The 11,045-nt window shown below is 34.5% G+C and overlaps 1 protein-coding gene across 5 annotated transcripts in view; it reads left to right on the plus strand.

The window, feature by feature from the left end:
* Positions 1-10,599, plus strand: part of LOC125683596 (LIM domain only protein 3-like) — a 74,404-nt gene extending 63,805 nt beyond the window's left edge. For all 5 annotated transcript variants that reach the window (XM_048924917.2, XM_048924915.2, XM_048924913.2 and 2 more), the window contains 3 exons: positions 3,281-3,500; positions 5,505-5,630; positions 7,316-10,599. In XM_048924917.2, coding sequence (XP_048780874.1) covers positions 3,281-3,500; positions 5,505-5,630; positions 7,316-7,505 — 536 coding nt within the window. In that variant the 3' untranslated portion in view covers positions 7,506-10,599. The remainder of the gene's footprint in view (positions 1-3,280; positions 3,501-5,504; positions 5,631-7,315) is intronic.
* Positions 10,600-11,045: the final 446 nt, after the last annotated feature.

Genomic DNA, 11,045 nt, shown 5'->3' on the forward strand with positions numbered 1-11,045 from the left:
AGACAGACCGCATTATTGCTAGTGAGAAGGAAAAATGAATATGGCTCATTTACTTGCCACTTCCCAATCAGATTATTTAGGTTTAACTGCTCCCGGCATTGTTTTTAAATTGGTTCCCTGACTTAAAATGTTGAGTGGTCAGTTATTTGTAATTGGACGACTTAAGTCTTTTCCATTTCTCGTCATTAACGTGTGCATTGGTCTGCATAACCAGATATCCTGGCTCTATGTAGTAGGGGTCTATTTTGGGACCCAGTGCTTTTTATTCGCAGGCTAATGCAGTGTTAATGTTGGGGATAATTTTCATATCCTGTAACTGCTTAACTGTTTGATGGAAAATAAATGTTAGCTGCTGGCATGTGATTGGAAAATGGTTGTCAAAAACTTCCAAGATTTAGACCATTAATGGAAAATGTCAATGCAAGAGGACCCTCTGTTCATTAAGCGTCCATGTTTTTTAACTTAGACTTGCCAATTATAATATTAGAGAACTGTTTTTGGCACTCTCTTTGTAGGAAATAATGGATGTTGACCAAGGGAAAAAACACTTTCATAAATTCTTTTAAAAGGGATTTCATATTCTTAAAAGTTATTATTAAGTCTTGAAACTAAAATTGTATAACCCATAATGAAAATCGTAGCATTACTGTGTCAAAGATTACAAACAATTTAGAAGGTCTATTATGGAAATGGTGATGTAATGTAGAAGTAATCCTTTTCATAAAGGCTAATGTTTTTACACCCCAAGAAAATTTTAAGCCACTGAATATTTTATAGATTAAAGTCCTTTTCATGCATATGAATAATTTCTGTTTTAATTTCATAAAAAAAGGCCTCTTGCACATAAATCTTGTAAAATTTCATAAAGATGAATACATGCAATTTACATCTGCACTTTTAATTATTTAATTTAGAATTTATTTGAGCCTGGGTAATCATTAAGGGTTAGGCAGCGTTGCTATGCAGATTGCATGCAATATGTTTGTGGCTTCATCTACTGTGAAATACATCTGTCAGGCTATTGACAATCCATTCAGAGGCACAGCCCACATCAAAAAAATTATTTGAATAGCCTGATTGTCAGCAAAGAAAAGTGACAGGAGTAACATCTTATGCACAGCTCTCTATATCCTCAATCCTATTTCCTCCGTATTCTGCTGTTCTTATGTGTGCTTCTTAACAGAGCTTTAAGTATCAAACTAATAAGCCATTAGAGAGTCGTCTGTGAATGAGACCATGAACGTGACCATGGCCTGGGTGACAAACGCAGTATTCCCGAGCTCCGACTCTCTTTCCTTCGTAACATTCATGGGGTATTAAAAAGTTTCCTTTTGTTACCGCTCATAAGCTGACTGGAAAGATTATGCATATGACTTTTCCTATCAAAAGAAAGAAATCATTAAGGTTGTATTCGGGCATTGGATAGGATTTGATAGAGCTGATTATGGCCTTCTTGGTCGTGTGACATCTCGTCTAAATGTGACGTCTGGGAAGTCGGCAATCCATGGTGGCCAGCCAAACACTGTGGCCAATCAGATGAAATAATGATATACCCTTTCTCAGAGCTTCTAAAAATATTTCTGAAGGACTGAAAATACAGGATGCATTAACTTCATGAACCTGTGTGTTTGGCATCTATTTTTTTTTCGTCAGGTGTTCGTACTCAATTGAAAACACAACCTTCATCTTCTTGGCATGGAAATTAATTGTTTCTGTGTATATTTCTTAAATTACCATGGCAATGCAAACAGATGGTAAGTGTAGCTTATTTTTAATTTTGCACCCTTCCGGATTCTTTTAGTAATATTCCTGATAAATAAATCAGCACTGTTCTGCATAATCTTTACTTAATAACCCTGTAATTTTAAAAGCACTCTGTCAATTCCACAGAAATAAGTATGTGAGGCAGCTCTGTTGACTTTATCTCCCTGATCTGTATCAGAAGTTGACTGTGTGTCTAACTCCAAAGCTTGCTGATGCTTTTTATAAAATCAGTGAATTTAAAAAGCATTTCTGTGTAAAATATCAAGCTTTGAAATGTAAAACTCATAATTTTTTAGCAAGGAAAAATGTGAGTGTGAGTTTTGATGGCATGAAATGGGAAAGTTATGAACACATGGATGGGAATAGTAAAGACTGGATTACAGGAACATGGTTTCCATTTTAATTTGGGATTTTGTTTCTCATGAAGTAGCTATTATAGAAATGTAAGTACTTTAGGAGTTTAGTAGGGGGGGAGAGAAAAGTGGGAGGTGTATATATTTCACCATTCATAACAAAGCCATTATTGTAGTATCACTTTACATCAGTGACATGCTAGGTATGATATTTCATTCCAAACAGAATAATCCTGTCAGATTTATATCCACATCGTAGAATATTGTAACTGTGTATGGAGAGATCTCAGAAATTGCCTGAGGTTTCCTGTTAGTCCCATTAACCTTTGTGTACCAGGAATTGTTTTGCTTGTGGAAAAAGTTGATAGTAATCTTCCAAATTCATTTATGATGTCGTGCACTGGATTTGACAGCTTGTTGGAAAATCCTTTGATGTATTTTGCAGCAAATTCAAGTAATGATGTGAATACACTTCTACATTTATTTGAAATGTATTTGTTCAATTTAGAAAAATAAATACGAATACATGTATTCAGTATTCCTAGATTAGGTACCACATGTAGTTAATGAAATTACATGTATTACACACCATTACAGAGTTAGATATATTTCAGTCAAAGTGCAGTTTTTTAAATTCAAAATAATCCAATTTACATGTATAATACAAAGTAGACTATTTTAAAATTTAATGGCAGTGCCATCATTGAATCAGCATGTTGGCTGTGTATCATTGTCCATTTTCTGGTACAATCTATGGAGTTACAACAATAATGTAATTTCTTGATGCATTATTAATAGCATATTTACTTTTTATGCAAAATAATCTAATAATTACATGTATGTATCATATTCATATTACATGTATAATGAAAAAATGTGAATATTAACAAATAAAGGTATTGCATTACCTAGTGCAATGCCATTAATGATGAAAACTAATCTAGCAATATGGAGTCCAAACAAACTGATGTCATTTTCATGTTCCAAAGTGAATTAAATCATGAAAGAGAGATTAATAAAAGCCTTTAGGGTTATTTTCAATATTATTTCATTCAGTGTGTTTATTGATCAGATAACTTCAACCATGAATTGTTTACTCTTATGTCATCAAAACTAATTTTCTAACTTTAAAACATTAACGTAATTCTGTGTGTTCCATTCAGGCCCTGTACAAATTTCCCAAGAAGCGGTTAGCATGTCCACGAAGCAGGACTGTGCTGGGTGCAAGAAGACCATCTCTGATCGTTTTCTCCTGAAGGCCATGGAGCAGTATTGGCACGAGGACTGTCTCAAATGTTCCTGCTGTGACTGTCGTTTAGGAGAAGTGGGCTCTACCCTATTCTCTAAGGCCAACCTCCTTCTGTGTAGGAGGGACTATCTGAGGTAAGTTTGATGGATGTAAAATCTTATAGTGCTACACAAATGCTCAGTTTTCCTGGACTAGGAGGAACCCTAGAATTCCCCCATGAGAGAGATTGCAATGTCATACATTGCTGATGAATTAATACATATGTGTATTCACTCAGAGGCATAGTTAGACCAGAATCCTATTTGAGATTTTGGAATACAGCAGTTCCTAAAATGTTCTACTACTCTGAGTGAAAGGCATACAATCAAAATCTAACGGCGAATGAATACCTAGCAAATTGTGAGCGATAACAAAATGCAGCTAAATCGATGGTGAGTGAGCGATGAGAATAATGAGCAAATGCAGCTCGTTAGTGAGTGAGCAGCGAGAATAATGAGCAAATGCAGCTCGATAGTGAGTGAGCAGTGAGAATAATGAGCAAATGCAGCTCGATAGTGAGTGAGTGGCAAGAATGATGAGTGAATGCAGCTCAATAGTGAGTAGCGAGAATAATGAGTGAATGCAGCTCGATAGTTATTGAGCGGCAAGAATGATGAGTGAATGCAGCTCGATAATAGGTGAGTGACAAGAATAATGAGCGAATGCAGCTCGATAGTTGGTGAGTGGCAAGAATGATAAGCAATGAATGAATGCGGATCATTAGTGAATAAGCAGCGAGTAAACACAGCTTTATAGTGTGCAAGCGGTGAGTGAACACAGCTTTATAGTGTGTGAGCGGTGAGTGAACACAGCTTTATAGTGTGCGAGCGGTGAGTAAACACAGCTTTATAGTGTGCGAGCGGTGAGTAAACACAGCTTTATAGTGTGCGAGCGGTGAGTAAACACAGCTTTATAGTGTGCGAGCGGTGAGTAAACACAGCTTTATAGTGTGCGAGCGGTGAATGAACACAGCTTTAAAGTGTGCGAGCGGTGAGTAAACACAGCTTTATAGTGTGCGAGCGGTGAGTAAACACAGCTTTATAGTAAGCGAGCGGTGAGTGAACACAGCTTTATAGTGTGCGAGCGGTGAGTGAACACAGCTTTAAAGTGTGCGAGCAGTGAGTGAATGCAAAGTGAAATGTGAACATGGAGAATAAATGGAATGGTAAACTGATAAAGATGTAAATGAAAGTGAAGTTTAGTCAACTTGTGCAAGAAGTGAATGGTATCCAAATGCAAAACAAACAAAATGCATTCATGTGACCTATAAACAAAATGTGAATGCTGCTGAAGAAGTGAAAGATGAGTGATCACTGAGCAAACCCAAAGCGCGAAAAGGTTTAACACAGAGCAAAACTGAGTGAACAATCCAGGAAAGGAAAAAAAAGAAGTGTCAACCATTCCATGGATTAGAGAATCAGGTTAATGATTATAACTTAGTGCATGTCTTCATGACATACCACGATGCTTTTTTTTTCTTTTTCAAAGTGCTTCTTTTTCCTTTTTTTTTCTTCGAAATAATGACCATGAATTATTTTATTTCCTACTCAAAATGAAGAGGTATGTAAATTACATGTCAAGTACAAATAGATACACATGTAAAATGTTCTCTTCGACATAGGATTGCCAGTGCGATAGTTGTCAACAGCAGAAAGCTGTCTTATTTGAAATACTCAATTTCTTTTAGAAAGCCTACTCAATAACACATGTAATAGATTCATTTATATTAAGTTTACAGGATTTTAAAGCCCCAATGAATTACTGGTAATTTTTGTGAAATTTGGTCACAATACTGTAGATTTAATTTGTGTAAAGATCAAAATTTCATGCTTTTGTTGCTAAGAGACATTATACCCATTTTTACAGACGAGTACTTTTGTAAAATCTGACAATAAACCCACAAAATTGCGAAAAATTCATTTTTGGAATTATAAAATTGAAGAAGAAAATCCTAGTAACAACTAATTTAAGAATTTTGTCCCCACAGAGCAGGTATAAATCTGATGGCAATGAAAATGATCAGATATCGGGTATATGTCTGCAGACTAAGGTAAGACTGAATCTATCTGATGTTTCTGTACAGCATGTCATTTTTTCAGACTGTTTGGGACGACTGGATACTGCTCAGCCTGCTCCAAAATGATTCCTGCATTTGAAATGGTCATGAGAGCCAAAAGTAATGTCTATCATTTGGAATGCTTTGCCTGTCAGCAGTGCAATCATAGGTTAGTGATATAGACTTTGTTCATTTGAACATATCTTATTGTATAAGTGCATATTATACAAACGTTTTGAACACAAAACTTACGGGGTTCTCACCTTAAATAGAGTTTGTTACAATATACAATTATGGACTGTTTATCAGGGAGACGTCACAAATTATCAGGTCTTAGTAGGGTGATAACCCTACTCAGACCTGATAATTTGTGATGTCTCCCCGCTAAACAATCCATAATAGTTTTATTATCCTGAAGAATCTGAATGTTAACAAAAAAACTATCACACATTTATTGACTTGTACCATATATTTTTTTTTTTACTTAAAATGTCAACAAATTCGTAACAACATTCTCTGCAGAAAATTCTGATAAATTTTCAATAGTGTCGAGGGATGAAATCGATGCTACCCTCAACTACATGCACTATTTTGTTTTACACTCAATGTCATATATTTATTAGATATATATGTTAATGAAAGCAAAATACTGAGATTTGAGAAAGTTAAACGATAGAAAGCTATCAATTGTGATGTCACAGTAGAATGACGCAAAAACATAACGCCAAACGTAAACATTTCTTAACGTATTTCAAAACAAAAATGTATACATCAAGTGAAGTAAGTAATTGCATTAGAATGGGAATAGTTTTCTTCTCAATTGTTATTTGTGACCGTTATAAATTAAATCTTAAATGTTGATGCTGAAGTTTATGATTAAGGGATCTCTCATATTTTCAATCATTTTCTTCTAAAGGGAGACAACACAGTTGTCACCCTGCACCTGAGGGAGACATCACAAATTATCTCCCTTCACATGACCAGCCCTCATCCAATGAAAATGACTGTATTATTCTGAAGGATAATAATACATGATATCACTGTCAATTACATTTAATGTTTTCCCACAATTGACTTAAATTGCCCACTCTTATTTACTAAATTTTTATTCAGAGGGGAAAAAAGATAAACTGGCCCAGGCTTTCATAAATAGGGGGAAAATGTTTAAGTCAGAAATAATATTCATGAACCAATGTTGAATAGTAGTCTCCCTATAGAAGGTTACATAAGCTCACCCAGCGGTCACTGATAATGGGCAGTCAAAGCCATGACCTCTGAAGGTCGGGTCTCTTAGCTCTTGACCCAATGTTCATTGTGTGGTGTCATAAATTCTATATGTAGGTCTGCAAGGGACGTAGAATCTTATTGTTTTATAATATTCTGATGAAAATCTTGTCCTGTAGGTCATACAAGGATTGCTCACATATTAATTTCTGATGGCTGCTGGTATTAATCACTATAGAAATAATACATGTGTTAAGTTTGAAGGTGTAAGACCTTTGCAATATGTAAACATATGCATTTGGGTGGCACTCGCAAAAGATTTTCGTTTACGTAACAAACACTACACATTGTAATCAAATGCTCAGGAAAAAAAATCTCAACAGATGATCTTGTTAATAATGTTTCACTAGATGTCATCCAGAATTGGTGCGTAAAATATCTGAAGTAAAATACATCTGGTACAACATATATACTTCGCGTTTAGGTTCAACAGCTTAAAATAAGCAAATTGCACAAATTCTGAATTATTCAATGCTGCAAGGTAATTAAAATCTTAGTATGGTACTAGGCTGAATTCTCATCATTTTAACACTGTATGAAACATTTACAAGTGTTTTGATTTCTCAACAGGTTCTGTGTTGGGGACAAATTTTATCTGTGTGACAATAAAATACTGTGCGAGTATGACTATGAGGAGAGAATGGTGTTTGCCAATATGACCTGCAGTTACAATGCCTTGTCCCAGATCAAGAAACAAACACAGAGTCTCAGTGATGACCTGTCCAGTGGGTACGGAAGCCCCAGCCCTAATTCATTATAGGGCCAAGGGAGTCACACCCTCACCCACCCCTGAACAGGATTTGACACCTTATTACATGGGCGCAAATGTGATTTGTGTGTGTTTAAACCACATTCATCATCACTGTGTCATTTTTCTTCAGTCAATCATATGATGCATCAGTTTTAGAGACGAAGGACATCATCCACCATTGTGAACAGCAACTCAGGAGCAAGTTCCTAGTCAATCGACTGAAAACCTAGTCATCGCATCAGATTGTGAACAATATGTATCCCTGAATACGTCAATTTGGATGTTATTGTACTCATATTGTGTTGTTTTCTTAAATATGTCAATGAAAGTACAGAAAGTCTACAGTAAAAATAAGTTATCCTCAACAATGTTCTAAATCCGCACAGTGCTTAATCTGGATAAATTTCTAATATCAATCCTTTTGAATGAATGGCAGCTGTGTTTGGTATTTTCATCCTCTCATAAAAGAGTTGCAGAGATACACATGCAGTGACTCTCCTGTTGGTACATTTGTTTATTCATTTGTCCGTTTCTTCCTATGTTATTTTCTCTGCCTTTTGTACAAGATTTAAGTAACATCTCTCCTTTTTTTGTATCAGATTTGTAGGAACGATACTTTGGATAAAAACTTTGGTACATATTGGTTTCATAATTTTTCACCCAATGTTTGTCAGCTTTGTAGGAAAAATATCTTGTAGAAAATCTGGTTCTATTGGTTTTCAAGGTTACATGTGAATGGTCAAGGTCACTTGAAAGGAAATTCTGAAATGTCCTAAAGACAAGATTTAAATTACATTTATTACCTAAGTTAAGGTCTTCTTTTTTTTTTTAAATATATCATGTTGTGAGAAAATGTCCCACTTTGCTTAGCCCTTGCTCACTTTACTTATTTTCAGCAGGAAATATTTAAATTTACAGATGTAGTTTGTACACAATGATGCTCATGTTAGGATTAATGTTGTCTGGCTAGCTTAAAACTTTTTTGCTCTTGTAAAGATAAAACTTTTTTCTGAGTTGAGTGTGTTGTATGGATCATTGTCTAGAAAATTTATTTTAAATACATTATGAGTCGCAGGCATCACTAATGTTATTAATTATTGTAAAAAGTTCCTGTAAGTTTTGTATTTTAAGAGATGTTTGTTATCTATTTAATATGTTGTCAAAGAGTGCTAATGTAGAATAGGCATACAAAGTGTCACCTGTTTAATACACATTCTTAATCGGAACATAATGAGCGATTTTAAGAATTTTTCAATCGGTGTTGATGTGTGGTATTAAACAAGGTTCCACTCTTATTTACATCTGATTTCTGCAACAGAAATCATTACCTGAAATAATTATACACAATTTACAAATGTACAGAAAAAGTGGTGTGACACGCATCTTTACTACCTGTAGTTTAGAAGTTTTGTGTATACCTTTCATCAGTAGAAAGAATTTCATTTAAAAACAGAATTTTAATATACACAGCAACATTCCATCTCTGTTTTCATCCGGTTAAGAAAATACTGTGTACATTTATATGAAATCACGAACAGTTAATTTATTTCATTTTGATAATGATTTGTCTTTAATAATGAATTTTGATATTTTAGTATACCATGCTACTATGGATTCTCCTGCATTTAAAATGTACAAAGGGAGTATCTTGTTCATAATCTAAGCAGTGTAAATATATGTACCAATTGTCTGTTGACTTTTTTTTTTATTACATCTATTGATTGTTTTAGTTTCTGTTGTACAATTCTGTGTACGGACCTAGTTATGGAGTAAACACCACACAATTAACATGGTCTGTCCTAGTGCACATGTGTACCAATACAATTTACACACTATAAGATTTCAGACATTGAAATGTAGAATTCTTCCCTCTTAGTTAATTATGGAATATCTTCAAATCACCTTTTCCTCCAGTGATTGATTTAAGACTGGTATTTATGAGTTCTTTATACAACCTCCAATTTTGCTGATGGTTATATTCCCAACTTTTAAATTCCACTCTTTTGTTGTCCATTCTGTATATATACAACTACATTATAATCATATTGCAGCTCTGATGTCCTGGTTTAGACCTACACTAAAAAGTCTGCAGCAAAAATAAAGGCATAATTACACTTAAAATCACTAGTCAAACAGTTCCACAATATTGACCATTCACACTGCAATACTGAATAACTAGTCTAAAGAAAAGTAATGCTAGTCACATATTTATTACATTGTATTGTAGTGCTTTTGGAAAAATCAAGCCATCCCTTGTCCAGCAGTGTTGTTAAAAATTGTATGAATTTTATGATCTAGTCCAGTTTTCATGCTGTAGTTGAATATGTCATGCTACAAGTCTAGAATGGAGTGCATAGTCATATCTAGTGTGCACTTTAAAACTAATCCGTGTACCAGTATTTAACCAATATTTGAATTTTGACATTCAAAAGTGTCGGAAACTTTATCTAAACAATATTTAGCCCGTTACACTTTTGCTATTCGGTTTTTATTTTTTTCATTTGGTCGGGTATTAATGCACTTTCTCTAGATGTCATGGGGGTTTTTTTTCTGAAGGAATCACAACAAAGGTTAAACTGTATTGAAAATTCTTATTGATCTTTTTGGCTCATACCACTTTTTACGAAGATAAATACACAAGATCTGAAACTGATATATACTTCTCTAACAAATTTTGTCGTTGGTGAAATATGTTGGGGATGAATTACAGATATGGTGTGCAAGCCAAGATTTATATTTTCCTTCACATATTATCAATACTGGAAAGTTATCCCTACCTATAACACAACAGCATATCGATGTTCTATTAGTTTTCAATAATTTCTTTGCTAACTTAATAAACGGTCCATAGGGCAAACTATATTGAATGTCTGTGTCCCGCTTTTCTAGTTTCATGTAATTTAGATATATATTTCTTGTTTGGGTACAATGGACTATGGTCATTGGTGCATGTGTACTGTACAGTTTTCACAGTCCATTGATTTGTTGTTTTTTGATTTAATATAAAATCAAGGCTTTTTATAATTTTTTTTTTTTTGGGCTTTTACAGAGTTTATTTAGAAAGATTACATCAAATTGAATAAAACTTCAAAATATTTTAAAAGTTTTTTCGTCTTGTCTATAAATCTTTCATGAACAAGGGGCCTGTGGGGCCACAGTGCACCCCTTTGAGATATGGCTTTTATAGTGACTCATTACTACACAACTGAGCATTACATGTCTAAGAATGCGAACATGTCATTGGGACAAGCTGTAATGAATTGCTATGGAAAAGATGCCAAAACATCCCCATTGTTTCTAGAGACCCCAGTTTAATCCAATTGTACTATGTGAGGATGAACAGCACTTGTGTTTGATTTAGAGATTTGTCTTCAGTGGAAGATTATTTCCTACAGTCATACATAAAACTTTGGACCCCATTGTGGCCCCACCCTGAACAAACTGGAAGTTTTAAAAAACAAAAAAAAATTCCTTTAAGGAAAGTTTGTACTTCTGTCTAAAACTAAAGACCTCCTATTGTGCTGTCATCCTGACCATAGTGACCTTGAC

This window comes from Ostrea edulis, chromosome 6 (genome assembly GCF_947568905.1).
Source record: "Ostrea edulis chromosome 6, xbOstEdul1.1, whole genome shotgun sequence".
Lineage (NCBI taxonomy): Eukaryota > Metazoa > Mollusca > Bivalvia > Ostreida > Ostreidae > Ostrea > Ostrea edulis.